This window comes from Dendropsophus ebraccatus, chromosome 12 (assembly GCF_027789765.1).
Source record: "Dendropsophus ebraccatus isolate aDenEbr1 chromosome 12, aDenEbr1.pat, whole genome shotgun sequence".
NCBI classification, from domain to species: Eukaryota; Metazoa; Chordata; class Amphibia; order Anura; family Hylidae; genus Dendropsophus; species Dendropsophus ebraccatus.
In genome coordinates this window covers 21,174,218-21,194,338 of record NC_091465.1, presented here as the reverse complement: position 1 = coordinate 21,194,338, position 20,121 = coordinate 21,174,218, and the positions used below count along the sequence as shown (strand labels likewise).

The window sequence follows — 20,121 nt, the reverse complement described above, 5'->3', positions numbered from 1 at the left end:
CTACCAATGCTTCCCACTCTTGGAAGGAAAGTGGCGATACTCCCATCCAATAACGGGAGATAAGCACTTTTGCCAGCACGGTGAGTTTGTTGATTACTTTACCATCCATTGAGTCGTTAGGGTGTGCCCCCATAAATATAGGGAATATCTCATCATCATCATCACCATCACCATCAAAGCCAGAGTGTCAACCAGGGCCCAGGGAACGAGAAGGGTCAGCCACTATGATGACACAGGATGTAAGAAGAAAGATGACACCTGATGTCTTGCCATCTTGCCACATACACATCAGTAAGCCACAGAGACCCAGTTATTTGCTGTGTCTCTGTTACAAGGTAGCTATAGCTATAGTAAATTTCACAAGTTAGGTGTGCAGACACAGCATATGCCAGAAGATCAGCTTGTTGTGGAAACATTCCATGACCGACAAGTTCTACGCATAAGCTTCATTATTAGAATAGGACTCATGCATAGAAGTCCGAAGGCATGTCATGTTCCAAGGCAACCTGATCTTCTGGAATCAGCTACAACTTTATGTTGAACTCGGGTTGTGGACTATAGTGACAGGTACCATTTAAAACTAGAGATGAGAGGGGGCTGTTCAGCTCAGTGGCCCACAGGTGGATTCTCCTGCTCACCTGTGACCGAGTACAAGCCGGCAAGTCCCAACTGAAAATTGCTTTCTGCTTACGTTTCGGCATGTAGGAAGCACTTTCTCGGCCAATAATGGGAGTTTTCCTTGTAGATGTGCTTAGAATTTTGATTAATGTGAGGTTCCCAAAAAGTATAGGCACTGATTTTAAGGCCACCCTACTTTAATTTGAGGTCAAACTAGTGAGAACAATAAGTACGAAACGTTCCTCTGTAGCAGTGTAATGGCCCAGAAAGGTATTTATTGTCAGGCATCTGGAGATGTATTGTTGCTATTGGCAACCTTAGACAGTCTGTATTGGGACCTATGTATTTGTTGCTTTTTCCTAACTCTCTTATGGAGATAGTGTTTTCTGTCATATATTTATTCAATATGTTGTTATGTATTAATCTCTAATGAGACAAGTGTTGAGCTTGATCAGTGCTCCTCCCCTGCAAACTATCACACTCTAGTGATTGGACAATGGAAATCTAGCTCCGCCCACCTTTTACCCAGAAGGGCTGTGCGGTCTCCTCAGTGACAGTTGGTAGTCTGGCATTGCCAGAGTCACATCTAACCTCCCTATGTCCCCTCAGTAATCCTGTCAGACTCCATCTTCAACCCCCTTACCTGTTTCCAGTCAGCCATAAAGACTAATATGTGTCTTCAAAGTCTCAGCAGGACATCCTCTGTATTTATTAGTGCCTGCTGTCAGATTGGTGAAGTGATAGAGAGTCTCCCATTCACCGTCCACATCTCCCTGGCTTCCAAGTCAGTGTGTCCATGCGTCTTCCTCCTACATGATAGTGAGTGTTGACAGCGTCAAGTCTCTTCAGTAGTTCAAGTACCTATTCACACATACCTTATAAAGGCTGGAAAACCGCAAAGTCCCTGGAACAGGTCTGTCTACTTTAAACCCTATTTATCCACCAAGTCTAAGCTATAGTAACCAAGGTAACCCGACCCCTGAAGCAAAGGACTCTGATCAAGCCAACAGTTTACCATCATCAGATGCCCCTGTATTGGATTGTACATAGTTATCCTTCAAGTAAAGTCTTAATATACTTTCACCGCTATTGTGTGAAGACTTTTATTAAAAATTATATGTCCCTGTGTGTATGCTGAAGAAGACAAGGGCCCCTGCACCCTCCGACCCCACCGTGACAGGAAGGTTTCAGAAGGTGAGCCCTAAGGTTGCACTACACCACTCAGCAACACAAACCCTCAGCATATCACCACACAACACCAAAGGGACATTATAGTAGTTCTTCCAGCCTTTAAGAAGCAGCTCTTGTTTTATCTCAACACGATGAACGGTTTATTGCCTTTGGCGCCTAGTTTTAATGTTGTAGGTTTGTTACTTGAGTGTAACCATAGATCACACCACAAATTCAGAACAAAAGATTCATCTACCTTTCTGGTCTTCAACGGGACCAGCTTTGGGTGGGTGCACCATAACTTGTGAAGAGTCTTTTAAGTCGGGGGAGTAAGAATGTTTTCTAGAACTTTGACTTGAATTAAAAACTTTCCAGTATTTACCTTTGTTCTTCATAATATTTATCCAAGTTCAGATGATAGAAGAGTAATGATGTTCCCTAACCAGGTGACGGGTCTGATGATTGTGATATGTTAATAGTGTCAGTTAAGTACATCTACTTATATTGACTTTAATTCTTCTTGGCTCATCGCACACACACTCATTTTGGAGTTTATAAGGTTAGAAATCTTACTAGAACATTGTACTAGCCCAATTTAAATCTCATAAAATAATTTGAGTAAAATCGCTGTATTCTGGCCCCTCTCTGACCCACTTTTTCTGTCTATGGGGCCTAGGGGGGGGGGCTCGTTGTGCTGTGATCTGTAGAATTTGCCTGTCTCCCATTTGGCGAAGATATGGTTTTTTTTTGTTTTTTGTTACTTTTTTTGCCTTTTGCCCATTCTCTTTTGCTGGTTGCTGTCTCCAGTTGTCCATTCTGTTCTGCCTTTTCTCTCTAGTTGTTTGGCGTCTTACCTTCTGTCCCCTACTGCCTACTACTTTTCTCCTGCTGTCTGCCCTCATCTGGCGTTCTCTGCTGCTGCATACTCTTCTGCCCGCTCTCTGCTTTTACTTGTTCTCTTTTGCTGCCAGCCTGCTGTCTCTGCTGCCCAATCTGTCTTGCATGCTGTCTTTCGTCTTTAGTTCTCATTTGCCTTGTGTTCAGAGTCACCATTGCTGGTGCAGGAGCCTAGAAGAGGCCTCCAACTACCATAGTAACCAACTGGCACCCCATAACATTGCAGAGGTCCCAATGCAGCACTGGAGATACATAACTCGTAAGTAAGGTATTTAAATGTCTTGATTGCTATTGATGAATGCATTTAAATGGTTTATTGACTGGCATCATTGTAATTGCTGATGTCAGTCATTATTGGTGAGTACAGGCTGCTGATAGGGGTTTGTACCATACTACCCCACAATTCCTGCACCATACTTGTGTGGCAAAGAGCGTTAAGGGGTTCCTACTTACTTTTCGACAAGCAGGAAGGGCCTTCTCAGCCAATCGTGGGAGTTCTCACTGAAGAAGTGCTTAGAATAGATTGATGTGAGGTTCTCAAAAATTGAAGCAGCTCTTGCGTTATCTTACCACTATAAACAATTTAATCATAGATCACAACACACTTCAAACCATATTCAACTGAGGGTTCATCTACCTTTATAGGATTTAACAGGACCAAGTTTATGTGGATGCGATCTAACTTGTTGCTTCTGAATTAGAACATTTCTAGTACTTGACTTGATCTAAAATTGAATTTTCTCGTATTTTCCTTTGTTCTACTTAATATTTATCCAAGTTCAGATGACAGAAGAGTAATGATGTTCCCTAACCAGCTGATGGGTCTAACGATAATAATATGGTAATATTGTTAGTTATGTAGCTCGGGTTGCTCCCGGCACCTTGTATTGACTCACATGCTTCTTGGCTCCTCATACACTCTCTGATTATTTTGTTTTATTTTACTACTTTTAAAACTTTAAAACATTTTCTGAAAAATAATTGGAGTAAAATTGCTCTGTACTAACCCCTCTGACTTTTTTTTATTTTTCCATCTATGGGGCTCAAATTTGTGTTGTGGTCTTTAGTTTTTGTAATTGCCATTAGAAATGAGCGTAGCAAATCTGACGAATTCCACTTTGCAAATTTGCCAGATTAGCTTTGCAAATTCACTAAACATGGTGGCCACACATGTTAGCTTACAGAACTGTCTTTTGGCGGGAGCAAGAGATTCTCCATAATCCCTTGTGCTCGTCCAATCAGCTGCAAACCCCACTGTGATATGAGCACCGCCCCTCCCCCTCTATATAAGGTGATTGGCTTCCTGCAGGCGGCCAGTCGGCTGTGTATAGTGGCGAGCAGGTTGCAGCAGGCAGTTAGAGCAGGGAGAGAATCAGAGAGAGATAGGGACAGAGAGGAGAGGAAGGAGAGAAGCAGAGAGAGATAGGGACAGAGAGGAGAGGAAGGAGAGAAATAGAGAGAGATAGGGACAGAAAGGAGAGGAGGGAGGGAGAGAAATACACAGAGACAGGAACAGAAAAGGAGGGTGGATTAGGGGGAGGGGTCTGTGGGAGCAGTGAAGCCATTGTCCAGTATACCAAGTAACTGGGTGACTGCTGTTCATTACACCAAGTCACTGGGTGCTGAGTGTGCATTATAGAAAGTCACAGTGAACACCGTGTCCATTTTAATACCTCACTGGGGGCTCATTCACCAATATCCACTGGAAATCACACCTGAACTGGAGACAAGAGCTGTTTTGTCTCTGGAAGAAAGCGGCCACGTTTTTCTAATGTTGGATATCCCCTAACTTTTTCAGGTCTATTAGAGGTTAACAAGTCAGTAAGAACAGACAAGCACCATATACTGTTGCAAAGGGAAATTAAATCTATTTTAAATTGTCATGTATTAGCACCCCTTAGACGAAAGATAGACATGAATATGCCCTATTTTCTACCTTTGCTTATAGCAATGGGAGGCCTCTTTGTAAATTTTTCTTCTTATAGCTGTGTGTGGTCTCCTTTTATAACTTTCTTATTGATGCATGCAGTCACCTTTTGGCCTCCTTTCATGACTTCTTATTGCCATACAAGACGTCCTTCCATAGCAGATGATTGTAGTTTATCATAAATTGTGAATGCCAGGTATGGTCTTGATTCAGGACTACCCACAACTGCTTGGTACGAGTTTGATGGTTGTCTTTGTCATACTTCATTCATAATTTTCTAGTACATCCCTTAATGGTCGGTAAATTTTTCAATCCACCATGAATTGTGAGCAATGAGAATAACTAACCCAGCCCTTAGGGTCCTATTACACGGAGTGATTTGGCTGAAACAGGTTGATTATCGCTCTGTGTAATAGAGCCAATGATCAGCCGAAGAAACGATCATCGGCTGATCGTTGGTTTAGTTATAGACCTGAAATCATCGGGCGCTGATCGCGCATTGCTACATGTAAAAGCAATGTGCAGCCGATGGCTGACAATTGCCCAAACACCTGATAACTTGCCTCTCCCCACTCCCAGTCTTCTCTCTGGCGATCCAAGGCGGTACCAGCCTGTGATTGGCTAAGCGGCCTGTCAGCGGCGCTGCTGCTGCCGGGATTGGGAAGCTGCGGAGCTCAGGAGAGAAGACCGGGAGCGGGGAGAGGTAAGGTATTAGGAGTTTGGGCAAGGGCTGCATGGACATTGCTAACGATGTCCATGCAGCCCTTACTGCCCAATTATCGGGCTATCTACTAGGTCCAGTAAACGAGCGCCAATCTAGCAGATTGGCGCTCATTTACTAAAATGATAGGACCGTAGTCGGCTTGTGTAATAGGCCCCTTACACAAAGTCTAGTAGACAAAGGAACATTTTACTAGCAAAGATCTCCTTTTTTTTCTTCTTGTGTATTTTGTCATTTCTTGGTGCCATCACAATGCATGATTAGGTTACAGATCTCATCATAAGACTATAGTAGGACAACAGTAATAAATATAGTAAATTAATTTATTTAATGTAAACATATTTAATTACTGAGCCTAAATACTAATGGAACATATTACCATACTTCATGCTGGATATAAAAGCAACCTCACCACCCCTACATTTACAACACACCAGCTCCTAGTATAGGAAACCTTGGAGACAAAAAAATGGAAACGATAAAGCAAGCAGTCTGTGATGTGGATATCCTGAACAACAGGACATTTCTACAGACTTACTTTTCAACCAGCAGTAAAACCGTATTTGTGGAGGAGACTATAAATTTCTTGATAAGGAGTCTACACGATGCATTGGCTTCAGGTCTGTATTTACTTTTTTGGGTAAAAATTTTATCTGTAGACATACATTTTATGGCCATGTTCACATGACGTATGAGACCGACTGTTCTGTGGCCCGGTGGTGTCACAGAATGGCATGTGTCAGAGAAGATCATCCCAATGATGATCTTCTTTTCTGTTGAATTGGGATTGGGTTTTTCGTGCTGCCAGAAAGAATCCCGGCTGGAGCATATACTATGGGGGACGTTTATTAAGACCAGCGTTTTTTTTTCCCCCCGGGCTTAAAAATGTTCCCACAGTGCCGACAGTACGCAGATTTATGTAAAGACGCACTGCCTGTACAGAAATTCTGAGCGCACGGAGGTAAACCTATGCCAGCTCTGGGCTGGTGTAGGTTTCCTTATCATTTTTCCATGTGCAAAATCACAAATTGAGCGGACCTAGCGCCCGCGCCCCCCTTTCCACCCACACCCCGCCCCCCTGGCGCAAACAGCGTAAACTGGGCTGATGCAAACATTTTATTCGCAAAACAGGCTTTTACGAAAAAATTATTTTGCATCTGCCCATTTTACTCAGAAAATAGAACTTTTTACGATGATAAATCCCCCCCATATGTATATGCTCCGGCCGATATTGCATTAATTTAAATACAACGTATGTTTTGTATAAATCACGGCCAAATTACAACAACAGCTGTGATTTGTGCAAAAGATACGTTGTGCGAACATGGCCTACTTATAGATGTCATACAATAAAGCATAAAGGTGATCTGTGGAATCTTCAATTCTTTGCCTGCAGGTAAATTTAAAGGAAAAACTGCCTATGATATAAGTGTTGGCTCTATTATCCATCAGCTCTATACCATCTGCGATTATTACCCAGAGATTACTATACTGAAGTTGAATGGAGGCTTAATTACGGAACTGACCAAGTGGCTGAACGCAGACTCTGATGTCTTCGATTGGAGTTTTACAAGTAATTTAGTAAATGAACTTAAAGGCACCTGGTAAGATACCATTAAAGACAATCCACCAGGGGAGATTTGGGGGGGGTGTTATATGTCAAGAGGAGAATTATAGGCCATGCAATATTCCGTTGGGAAAAAAAGATATGCTAGTTAGCTCTGGATCCAACAGAAAATAGAATGCCATTTTGTGTTTTCAATTGGAGGTAGCTTACCTGTAAAATTAAGTGGTTGAGGACATATTTTTTTCTTATATATGTCTGGGGTAATGTTAAAAAAATACAAAAAAATACACCTGCCGCATACTCTACAGGTGTTGATCATTACTGCCACTTCTTGGTTCCTGTTTAGCCAATCACTGGAACCAAGAAGTGGTGGTGACCAGCAGAGAATTTGAGGCAACAATGGCCGTACTTTGTACGCCTAGGAACGCCGCATGCTCTTCTATAGGATCCCATCCGGAGCGTATACACATAGTATATGCTCCGGCAGGGATCGCATACGGTGCCGCAAACAACTGACATGTCAGTTTTCTTCGGCCGCTATTCAGTGAATAGCGGCTGCAGAAAGCTCTGTCATTTCATACAATGCAGCCGCTTGCTTCATTGTGTGCGGTAAGGGTGCTGCAGGACCGGCCGGGATGATCTTTTCAGAGACCGGCTGCTCCATGACCCGGCCGGGTCACAGAACGGTCGGTCTTATATGCCATGGGAACAGAGTAGGTAAGTATAGTCTATATTATTATCACCTCCCCCATATGTAAAAAAAAAAATACTGTTAATGCTCAGTCCTTTTGATAAACAACAGGCATTAACAGCCAAGCCAGAAAATCGTCTCTAATAAATAGAGGTTACCCATTTATAGACAGTGGTTTTGCAAACACCTGGAACATGCAGAAATCAACAGTTTGGTGCCCGCTCTACGCAGTAAATGGAGTTTGTCTCTATTCACTGTGGAGCAGCGGTGATGTGTAACTGCAGTTCAGGTCCCAGTCAAGTGAATCAGAGCTGAGCTGCAGTTATAGGTTGCCACTAGAGATGAGCAGACCGGGTTCGGGTTCGAGTCCATCCGAACCCGAACTATCGGCATTTGATTAGCTGGGGCTGCTGAACTTGGATAAAGCTCTAAGGTTGTCTGGAAAACATGAAAACAGCCAATGACTATATCCATGTTTTCCACATAGCCTTAGGGCTTTATCCAACTTCGGATGGACTCGAGCATGCTCGAGGTACGCTCATCTCTAGTTGCCACCGCCATTCAATGAGAAGAGATAAACTAAGGTCAAGCAGATGATCGACATGCATGCTCTGTGTTTGCTAATCAGAGACTAATGAGCCGATCCTCTGGATCCTGTGGATAGCTCATCAGTTGATTTTACCTATAAAGGATTTAAACATTCATTCACCGGGAAGCTACCGATAGGTGACAAGTTTTTTTCGATCAGGGGGAGAGCTATGTTGTATACTCTTATAGTCAAGAGTTACTTTTTTTTTTTACAGCCATAAATATCTCCCAAGGCAAATACACTTGATCTAAATGCATAGTCCCATAGTTTCTCCCTGTGCCATCTTTTCTCTGGTTTCTTGTTGGTTTTGAGGGTTCACCAGGATCTCAACACCGATGGATTATCCTTAGGATAAGCCATTAATACATATAGCCTTAGATCAGATTATTAAGACTTAGTTCTAATTATTAAGACAAGTAAGGTAAAACGCTCCATTGTCGGCTATGGTGAATTGGGATCCAGGAGCACACAGATACGCCCGCATCACAATTCAGCACATAGGAAGATCATCCGCCCGATACTGCACTACCGGCCGGGATGATCTTCACAAACACTGGCCGTTCTGTGATCTGGCCGGGTCACAGAATGAACCTGAACATTTGGCAACAATGCATTGAGGGAGTTTTTAAAGCTCAACCTTACCCCATACAGGGCAGAACGACTGAAGTTGATAAAACAATGTTTTGGAAACTTTTTTGTGTCCCCTGCGGACTGACAGAGTGTAAAGAGTATCTTTTTAGGGTCTGAAAATGTATTCAGTTTTTGGGAAAAAAAAAAATGTCTCCTCACTTTTTTTTAGTGATACTGAAGGAAAATTGAAGAACTCCATTGAGAAGATCATGACATTTGACCTCCAGATAGATAATCCTTTGGACCTGGCCCTGCTTCAACCAGCGGACTGTGTGATCACGGCATGGCTACTGGATGTGACCTGTAAAGACCAAAATGAGTACATCAAAGGTTTCCGAAAAACAACAAAGCTCCTTAGACCCGGAGGGCTGCTAATTTATATTGGGTGTTTAAATACCACATATTACACAGTCGGTAAAGAGAGACTCTGTGTCTTTACCTACGATGAAAGCTTTCTAAGGAAGAATCTGACCAATGAGGGATTTAAGATTGAGACTTGGAAAGTGTTAGACAGTAAAATACAATGTGACATGACCGATTACAAGCAATTTATCGCCGTCACTGCTGTCAAGAAGGCTGCTTGAACCGTCAGCAGTCACTGGCAAAGCTTTTATATGGCACCCAACCTCCCATAATCTATTGCCAATCATATTTACTGCAATAAAGTTACACTTCAGTGCAATCAAATTTTAAAAAGAGATCACAATCTTAAAAAGGGGGACCCTTAAATCCCAGCTGAATGGAGCTGCAGGCTGCGCATGCATGGTCCCGTTGATCCCGCTTCAGTCGTTCTCTAAGGAGCCGTCAAAGAGAGCTGAATGCATCTTTTAACTCCATAAAGAATGAATGGAGCTATGGTGTGCATGTGCGCTATGGCGTAGCTATAGGGGTCACAGCGGTCGCCATGGCAATCAGGCCCCTACGCTAGGGGGGCCCACACGGCCCCCCTTGCCACTTGTCTCTTTAAGCATCCCGAGAAGCTGCGACCGCGCAGCTTCTCGGGATGCACAGATCGCTTTGATGTTCCGCCCGCACAGTGAGTGGGCTGAACATTAAAGCGAGCAGAAGGCAGGAGCAGGAGCTGTCAGCGTCCTGCTCCTACATTCCCTCCCAGCAGCCTATGGGAGGCCGGGACGTGACCTCTCCGGCAGGCGTGATGATGTGACGTCATCACGCCTGCCGGAGGTCCCAACCCTGTGGCTCAAAAGATGGAGCCAGAAGAGGAGGAGAGCTTCTGCCTGCACAGCGTGGATTAGGTGAGTAGGATGTTTGTTTTTTTAGGGGCACCTCTGGGGGCATTATTAGTTCATGAAGGGCAACTCTGGGGGCATTATTAGTACATGGGGGCACCTCTGGGGGCATTATTAGTTAACAGGGGCTCCTCTGGGGGCATTATTAGTACATGGGGGCACCTCTGGGGGCATTATTAGTACATGGGGGCACCTCTGGGGGCATTATTAGTACATAGGGGCACCTCTGGGGGCATTATTTGTTCATGGGGGAACCTCTGGGGGCATAATTAGTTCATGGGGGAACCTCTGGGGGCATTATTAGTTCATGGGGGGCACCTCTGGTGGCATTATTAGTTCATAGGGGGCATTATTAGTTCATAGGGGCACCTCTGGGAGCATTATTAGTTTATAGGGGGAACCTCTGTGGGCATTATTAGTTCATGGGGAAACCTCTGGGGGCATTATTAGCTCATGGGGGCACCTCTGGGGGCATTATTAGTTCACAGGGGGCACCTCTGGGGGCATTATTAGTTCATAGGGGCAACTCTGGGGGCATTATTAGTTCATAGGGGCACCTCTGGGGGCATTATTAGTTCATAGGTGGCACCTCTGGGGGCTTTATTAGTTCATGGCGGCACCTCTGGGGGCATTATTAGCTCATAGGGGCACCTCTAGGGGCATTATTAGTTCATGGGGGCACCTATGGGGGCATTATTAGTTCATGGGGGCCACTCTGGGGGCATTATTAGCTCATGGGGGCACCTCTGGGGGCATTATTAGTCCATAGGGACACCTCTGGGGGCATTAATAGCTCATGGGGGCACCTCTGGGGGCATTATTAGCTCATGGGGGAACCTCTGGGGGCATTATTAGTTCATAGGGGCACCTCTGGGGGCATTATTAGTTCATAGGGGGCACCTCTGGGGGCTTTATTAGTTCATTGGGGCACCTCTGGGGGCATTATTAGCTCATAGGGGGCACCTCTGGGGGCATTATTAGTTCATGGGGGCACCTCTGGGGGCATTATTAGCTCATAGGGGCACCTCTGGGGGCATTATTAGTTCATGGGGGCACATCTGGGGGCATTATTAGTTCATGGGGGCCCCTCTGGGGGCATTATTAGCTCATGGGGGCACCTCTGGGGGCATTATTAGTCCATAGGGACACCTCTGGGGGCATTAATAGCTCATGGGGGAACCTCTGGGGGCATTGTTAGTTCATGGGGAACCTCTGGGGGCATTATTAGCTCATGGGGGCACCTCTGGGGGCATTATTAGCTCATGGGGGCACCTCTGGGGGCATTATTAGTTCATGGTGGCACCTCTGGGGGCATTATTAGCTCATGGGGGCACCTCTGGGGGCATGATTAGTCCATAGGGACACCTCTGGGGGCATTAATAGCTCATGGGGGAACCTCTGGGGGCATTGTTAGTTCATGGGGAACCTCTGGGGGCATTATTAGCTCATGGGGGCACCTCTGGGGGCATTATTAGTTCATGGGGGCACCTCTGGGGGCAATATTAGCTCATAGGGGCACCTCTGGGGGCATTATTAGTACATGGGGGCACCTCTGGGGGCATTATTAGTTCATGGGGGCCACCTCTGGGGACATTATTAGTTCATGGGGGCCACCTCTGGGGGCATTATTAGTTCATAGGGGCACCTCTGGGGGCATTATTAGTTCACAGGAGGCACCTCTGGTGGCATTATTAGTTCATAGGGGCACCTCTGGGGGCATTATTAGCTCATGGGGGCACCTCTGGGGGCATTATTAGTTCATGGGGGGCACCTCTGGGGGCATTATTAGTATATGGGGGCACCTCTGGGGGCATTATTAGCTTATGGGGGCACCTCTGGGGACATTATTAGTTCATGGGGGCACCTCTGGGGGCATTATTAGCTCATGGGGGCACATCTGGGGCATTATTAGTTCATGGGGGAACCTCTGGGGGCATTATTAGTTCATGGGCGAACCTCTGGGGGGCATTATTAGCTAATGGGGGCACCTCTGGGGGCATTATTAGTTCATAGGGGCACCTCTGGGGGCATTATTAGTTCATGGGGGCACCTCTGGGGGCATTATTAGTTCATGGGGGCACATCTGGGGGCATTATTAGTTCATAGGGGCACCTCTGGGGGCATTATTAGTTCATGGGGCACCTCTGGGGGGCATTATTAGTTCATGGGGGCACCTCTGGGGGCATTATTAGTTCATAGGGGGCTCCTCTGGGGGAATTATTAGTTCATGGGGGCACCTCTGGGGGCATTATTAGTTCATGGGGGAACCTCTGGGGGCATTATTAGCTCATGTGGGCACCTCTGGGGGCATTATTAGCTCATGGGGGCACCTCTGGGGGCATTATTAGTTCATGGGGGCCACCTCTGGGCGCATTATTAGCTCATGGGGGCACCTCTGGGGGCATTATTAGCTCATGGGGGCACCCCTGGAGGCATTATTAGTTTATGGGGGCACCTCTGGGGGCATTATTAGTTCATTGGGGCACCTCTGGGGGCATTAATAGCTCATGGGGGAACCTCTGGGGGCATTGTTAGTTCATGGGGAACCTCTGGGGGCATTATTAGCTCATGGGGGCACCTCTGGGGGCATTATTAGCTCATGGGGGCACCTCTGGGGGCATTATTAGTTCATGGGGGCACCTCTGGGGGCAATATTAGCTCATAGGGGCACCTCTGGGGGCATTATTAGTACATGGGGGCACCTCTGGGGTCATTATTAGTTCATGGGGGCCACCTCTGGAGGCATTATTAGTTCATGGGGGCCACCTCTGGGGGCATTATTAGTTCATAGGGGCACCTCTGGGGGCATTATTAGTTCACAGGAGGCACCTCTGGTGGCATTATTAGTTCATAGGGGCACCTCTGGGGGCATTATTAGCTCATGGGGGCACCTCTGGGGGCATTATTAGTTCATGGGGGGCACCTCTGGGGGCATTATTAGTATATGGGGGCACCTCTGGGGGCATTATTAGCTTATGGGGGCACCTCTGGGGGCATTATTAGTTCATGGGGGCACCTCTGGGGGCATTATTAGCTCATGGGGGCACATCTGGGGCATTATTAGTTCATGGGGGAACCTCTGGGGGCATTATTAGTTCATGGGGGGCACCTCTGGGGGGCATTATTAGCTCATGGGGGCACCTCTGGGGGCATTATTAGTTCATGGGGGCACATCTGGGGGCATTATTAGTTCATAGGGGTACCTCTGGGGGCATTATTAGTTCATGGGGCACCTCTGGGGGGCATTATTAGTTCATGGGGGCACCTCTGGGGGCATTATTAGTTCATAGGGGGCTCCTCTGGGGGAATTATTAGTTCATAGGGGCACCTCTGGGGGCATTATTAGTTCATGGGGGAACCTCTGGGGGCATTATTAGCTCATGTGGGCACCTCTGGGGGCATTATTAGCTCATGGGGGCACCTCTGGGGGCATTATTAGTTCATGGGGGCCACCTCTGGGGGCATTATTAGTTCATGGGGGCACCTCTGGGGGCATTATTAGCTCATGGGGGCACATCTGGGGCATTATTAGTTCATGGGGGAACCTCTGGGGGCATTATTAGTTCATGGGCGAACCTCTGGGGGGCATTATTAGCTCATGGGGGCACCTCTGGGGGCATTATTAGTTCATAGGGGCACTTCTGGGGCATTATTAGTTCATGGGGCACCTCTGGGGGCATTATTAGTTCATGGGGGCACATCTGGGGGCATTATTAGTTCATAGGGGCACCTCTGGGGGCATTATTAGTTCATGGGGCACCTCTGGGGGGCATTATTAGTTCATGGGGGCACCTCTGGGGGCATTATTAGTTCATAGGGGGCTCCTCTGGGGGAATTATTAGTTCATGGGGGCTCCTCTGGGGGAATTATTAGTTCATGGGGGCCACCTCTGGGGGCATTATTAGCTCATGTGGGCACCTCTGGGGGCATTATTAGCTCATGGGGGCACCTCTGGGGGCATTATTAGTTCATGGGGGCCACCTCTGGGCGCATTATTAGCTCATGGGGGCACCTCTGGGGGCATTATTAGCTCATGGGGGCACCCCTGGAGGCATTATTAGTTTATGGGGGCACCTCTGGGGGCATTATTAGTTCATTGGGGCACCTCTGGGGGCATTATTAGCTCATGGGGGCCACCTCTGGGGGGCATTATTAGATCATGGGGGCACCTCTGGGGGCATTATTAGTTCATTGGGGCACCTCTGGGGGCATTATTAGATCATGGGGGCCACCTCTGGGGGGCATTATTAGATCATGGGGGCACCTCTAGGGGCATTATTAGATCATGGGGGCACCTCTGGGGGCATTATTAGTTCATTGGGGCACCTCTGGGGGCATTATTAGATCATGGGGACCACCTCTGGGGGGCATTATTAGATCATGGGGGCACCTCTAGGGGCATTATTAGATCATGGGGGCACAGCAGGGGATCCTACATACAGGGGGCATCCCACATTCCTACTCACTTTACTGCACATTACACCACACAGCGCAGTTACTATGGGAGCCGACAGGAGGGAGAAAGGAAAGGAAGCTGCTAGAAATGTGCGGAGCCTAAATTGTTTGTCTCGCAGGTTCTGAAGATATGAAATGTATCTGGAAGAAATCATCATGGAGGACTGGACTGGATGGAGAGGAAAAGGGAAAGTGACGCCTCAGATCAAAGAAGACGTCACCTGTGAGTCACTGTACGACAGTTTTCTTATTTTGTAGAACATTATTTAGTAGGGGTGCCCCGAGCTAATTTTTTTTTCCAAGGGGTGCCCCGAGGTGGAAAAGGTTGGGAAGCACTGCACTAATCTGTCCCGCTGCGCCCGCTGGCACATGCTGTCATCTGATTGGGCCTCTTACCTAATCAGATGACAGCAAGTACCAGCGCCTGTCCTCCAGACATCTGCGCTGGCCGCCCAAGCTGTGTCCTATGGCCGTATCTTTACCGCGTTGAGCTCCAGCTTGTGCTGCAATCCTCCTCTCTTCAGCGTTGAGGCCCCTCCCCCAAGTAACATCAGAGAGTACAGCAATGTTGTGATCCGGTGGGGGAGGAGCCTCAACCCTGCGGGAGCCACTTACACCACGGAGGAGAGGAGAAGAGGATTGTGGGTGACATCTACATTATCTGTACTCAGAGATATCACTGTATTATCTGTAGTGTTACATAGGACTGCAGGTGACAGCTACTACATTATCTGTACTTAGATATATCACTGTGTTATCTGTGGTGTTACATAGGACTGCAGGTGACATCTCCTACATTATCTGTACTCAGAGATACCACTGTGTTATCTGTGGTGTTACATAGGACTGCAGGTGACTACTACATTATCTGTACTCAGAGAGATATCACTGTGTTATCTGTGGTGTTACATAGGACTGCAGGTGACTACTACATTATCTGTACTCAGAGAGATATCACTGTGTTATCTGTGCTGTTACATAGGACTGCAGGTGACATATACTACATTATCTGTACTCAGAGGGATATCACTGTGTTATCTGTGATGTTACATAGGACTGCAGGTGACATCAGGTGACTTATCCAGGTTGCAGAAGTTCAAACTTCATCGTGCCCTGCTGAGTTTATTATGGGAGTTTTTTTTATACAAAAAGAACCATATTGAGGCTAGTTTACAAATTAAAAACAGATACTTTATTGTAAAATAACAACATACAAAAATACTTGCAATAATAGAATAGACCAGCAGATGGCAGTATACAAACAAACGAGTAAATTGGTAAACACTCTTATTATTATAACATCTGGGGTGGTGTTAACTATTCTAAAAACTCTTTATATATAGGATAGTATGTATAATGTCACCGTCGTCCACATTGGGACTAGTAGTACCGGCTTACTAACCCCAAAATACATTAACATCAAGTAGTCCTGAACACTCACCCATCTCTTGTTTGTTGTGTATCTGCCACCAAGCACCCCTCAACGACGTTTCGCGTTGGTTTCGCTTCCTCAGGAGGGTATAACTTAACCCCCGTCTATATGATCTATATATTTATTTGTTGTTATTATTTCTTTTTTCATTATTATTTATTTGATTAGGTGATTCATTATTCATTTGTATATTGGTATATTGAGATTAGGTATCCGTGGTTCATGTTAGGTTCTTACAACATCCGGGGGTAGATCTAGGTAGATGTGAGAGTAACATGGATTATTTCCTACCTATTTTTGGCTCCAATGGTGGTGCGCCAAGAACCGGGATTCAGGTACGGGCATCCTTCCAAAGCGGTCTCAAGAGGCGCAGTGCGCATGTCCGTGTGCGTTCCACACAGCGGATATGCGTTCCAGCGCGGAGTGCCGGAAGCGGAAGTGATGTGTGACTCGTGCGACCCGGCGCTTGGCGCCGATGTCATCAGCGGCACCATATAAATAGTGGGATTAGACGGGGGTTAAGTTATACCCTCCTGAGGAAGCGAAACCAACGCGAAACGTCGTTGAGGGGTGCTTGGTGGCAGATACACAACAAACAAGAGATGGGTGAGTGTTCAGGATTACTTGATGTTAATGTATTTTGGGGTTAGTAAGCCGGTACTACTAGTCCCAATGTGGACGACGGTGACATTATACATACTATCCTATATATAAAGAGTTTTTAGAATAGTTAACACCACCCCAGATGTTATAATAATAAGAGTGTTTACCAATTTACTCGTTTGTTTGTATACTGCCATCTGCTGGTCTATTCTATTATTGCAAGTATTTTTGTATGTTGTTATTTTACAATAAAGTATCTGTTTTTAATTTGTAAACTAGCCTCAATATGGTTCTTTTTGTATAAAAAATGTTTAAGAGGTGTTGATGTTAAAAAAGGTGTACTGGATTTAACCTGTGTTCAAGACAGGAATAATTTGGTGTTTTCCTTGCTATCCAGGTGGAATTAGTGGTATAATTATTATGGGAGTTGTAGTTTTGCAGCATGTGGCTCTTCAGGTTGCAGCACTACAACCCCCACCGTTTCCAACTGGCAGTTCATGATGAGAGTTGTAGTTTTTCAGCTGGAGAGTCAAAGATTGGAATACAATGATTAGACAATGACACAGTACAGTCCATTAACCCCTAGACGACCCAGGGCGTATAGTTACGCCATGAAAGTCTGTCCCCAGACGACCTAGGGCGTAACTGTACGCCCTGGGTGTTTCTCCCGCTATGAAGCGCGCTCCGGAGCGGAGCGCGCTTCACAGCAGGTGGGGGCCGGCTGCAATCAGCAGCCGGGACCTCACCGGTAATGACACGCTGCAGCGATCGCGCTGCCGCGTGTCATTAACTCCTCAACGCCGCGATCGCGGCGCGACCGCGGCGTTTAAGTGTAAGTGACAGGGGGAGTCCCCTGTCACTTACCGATCGGGACCCCCGCAGTGTGACGCCGGACGCCGGACTGCCGGAGGTCTCTTACCTGCCTCCATGCGGTCCGATCGGCGATCTGCTACACTGAGCCTGCACAGTCAGGCTCAATGAGCAGATCGCCGATAACACTGATCAATGCTATGCCTATGGCATAGCATTCATCAGTGTGGAAATCAAACAAATGTATGTAAAAGTCCCCCAAAGGGACTTCAAATGTGTAAAAAAAAAAAAAGTTAAAAACACTAACACACTACCCCAAAACCCCTCCCCCAATAAAAGTTGAAATCACCCCCCTTTCCCATTATATAAATAAAACATATAAAAATAAATAAATAGATAAACATATAATATACCGTAACGTGCGTAATTGTCCGATCTATTAAAATATAACAAGCGTCATTGCGAACGGTAAACGACGTACACGAAAAGAGGGAAAAAAGTGCGCGGATTACCGATTTTATGTTACATTATATATAAAAAAATTAATAAAAAGTGATCAAAACGTCTGATCTTCACAAATATGGTATTAATAAAAACTAGAGATCATGGCGGAAAAAATTACACCCCATACAGCCCCGTAGGTGAAAAAATAAAACCGTTATAAGCGTCACAATAGGCCCATTTTATTTATAATTAATTGACAAAAAAAAGGATTTCATTTAAAAAATTTTATAAAATTAGAGAATCTGTGTAAACCTGCATATGGTTGTGTTCGGACTGACCTATAGAATAATGGTATCATGTCGCTTTTACCATATAGTGCATTACGTAGACACAGGAACCCCCCAAACGTTACCATATTGCATTCTTTTTTGCGATTTCACCAATTTATATCTTCATAAATAATATATTTGGGATTCCATCATACATGTTATGGTAAAATGAATGACGCCATTACAAAGTACAACTATTCCTGTAACAAATAAGCTATTACATGGCCCTGTAGATAGAAAACTTAGAGTGCTGGAGCTCTTAGAAGGGGAGGAGGGAAAAACGGAAACACTAAGATCAAAATTTGCGCGGTCCACTGGGTCATTTTGGGCCTGGTCCTCAAAGGGTTAATTATAGGGGGCAGTAATGCAGTACATGAGGTGGAGGCAGTGGCAGTGCATTAGAACATGGTGGCACATTAGAGTAATTGGATATAACGTTAGATAGGACTTTGCCTGATGCGGTGAGATGGGGGGGCCCCCAAGCTAAAATTTTGCACCAGGGCCCATCAGCCTTTAGTTACGCCCCTGCATGTGCGGACTTCAGCTTCACTCAGCAGGGATGCCCTATACTGTGCATACTGTAGATAGGGAATAACTACCCCAAATGGGAATACCCCTTTATGCATTTCCTTTACATGTATTCTTAAATAATGCATGATTACAGAATGAAAATTGATTTTCACATATAAAATTTAAAATAAAACACAATAAATTAACCATGAAATTTAAAACTTTAGTTGTCTTTATTTTATGCAAGTAGTAGGTGGATTTAAGGTCAGGCATAAACAGAGACTTTCCAGTGATAAAAAACCAGAAGTGCTCAAAAAGTCTTGGAAAAGTAACTTGTTCCCCCTGTCCCCTATCTTCAGATCAGCGTTTGAATAAACCGTAGATATGGCAAATGACCCGTATCTCTATTCATTTTCTATGAAGCAGCCAGAAAGAGACGAGTGCTGTACTCAGCTCTTTCTGGCGGCTACATAGAGAATGAATAGAGCCGCGGGTCACGTGCCATACCTGTGGCTCTATTTAAAGCAAATGAGTCGGGGGCTTATCTGGAGATCACTGGGTGTACGGAGCTTGAATCCATTTTTTGGGGGATAGTTTTAAGTTGGAATACCCCTTTAAGGGAATGTATCATCAGACCATATTTCTTTAAAAATTTTGGTGCTTTTTTTTTCTAATTTTACATTCTACTATCAATATTATATGATAAACCTGAAAACATTTCCATTCTAACTACTAGCTTTGAAACTAAATTGAGACTTTCTCTGCTTTCTGTGATGATAAAAAGAGGCTGCGGTAAAGTGATCTTTATAAATTGACAGCAAAAGGTGACACTAACAGAAAGCAAAGACAATATAAGCACAGCTTCCCACTCCCTGTGCACAGGTCAAAGAGGTCACAGAGCATGCATATGTGTCCCACATAAAAATTATGCCCTGGAGATGTTCACTGTGTCTATAAGGCTTGTCATAAATCATGAACTAAATGCTCAGGTACATTGGCTGCCCCATAATAATGTACTAAAAGAAAAGAAAACAAATACAAAAGGTCAGATACAAACAAGGTTAGATGCAAACAGATTAGAAAAAAAGCATTCTTCAGTATCTGGCTCTAATCAGTTGTAAAAAAAAAAACAAAAAAAACCCCACATTCCCTGTAAAGTGTTACTGTCATTATTACAGCTGTGTACGTCACTCAATCAGATCTGTTGCAGGAAACAGACGGCAGTGTAAGGGTACTATGGCCCCATCTGGGCGATTATTGTTCCGTGTAATAAAGACAACGATCAGCCGATGATCGTTGTCATCGTCTGATCGTTGATATAGGTTCTGACCTATAATCGCCGGGCGCCGACCGTAATAACGGTGTGTGGCCGACGCTGACAATATGCAAAGAGGAATACATACCTATCCAGGTCGCAGGGCTCCTCTTCCTCTGTGCTTCTCCCCGGGTCCCGTGTGCTCCGGCTTCACAGCGGCTTG

General features: G+C 45.4%; 1 protein-coding gene across 1 annotated transcript; it reads left to right on the top strand.

Annotated features, from left to right (window-relative positions):
* The first annotated feature begins 5,747 nt into the window (after positions 1 to 5,747).
* Positions 5,748 to 9,497, top strand: LOC138769665 (nicotinamide N-methyltransferase-like). The gene is made up of 3 exons (XM_069948273.1): positions 5,748 to 5,953; positions 6,730 to 6,937; positions 8,980 to 9,497. Exons 1-3 carry the CDS (start codon positions 5,803 to 5,805, stop codon positions 9,392 to 9,394), a joined length of 774 nt encoding a protein of 257 aa, XP_069804374.1. The 5' UTR covers positions 5,748 to 5,802; the 3' UTR covers positions 9,395 to 9,497.
* Positions 9,498 to 20,121: the final 10,624 nt, after the last annotated feature.

Coding starts and splice junctions, on each gene's coding strand:
- LOC138769665 (XM_069948273.1), top strand. CDS start 5,803: ATGGAAACGATAAAGCAAGCAGTCTGTGATGTGGATATCCTGAACAAC. Junction 5,954..6,729: donor ACACGATGCATTGGCTTCAG/GTCTGTATTTAC, acceptor CTTTGCCTGCAG/GTAAATTTAAAGGAAAAACT. Junction 6,938..8,979: donor AATGAACTTAAAGGCACCTG/GTAAGATACCAT, acceptor ACTTTTTTTTAG/TGATACTGAAGGAAAATTGA.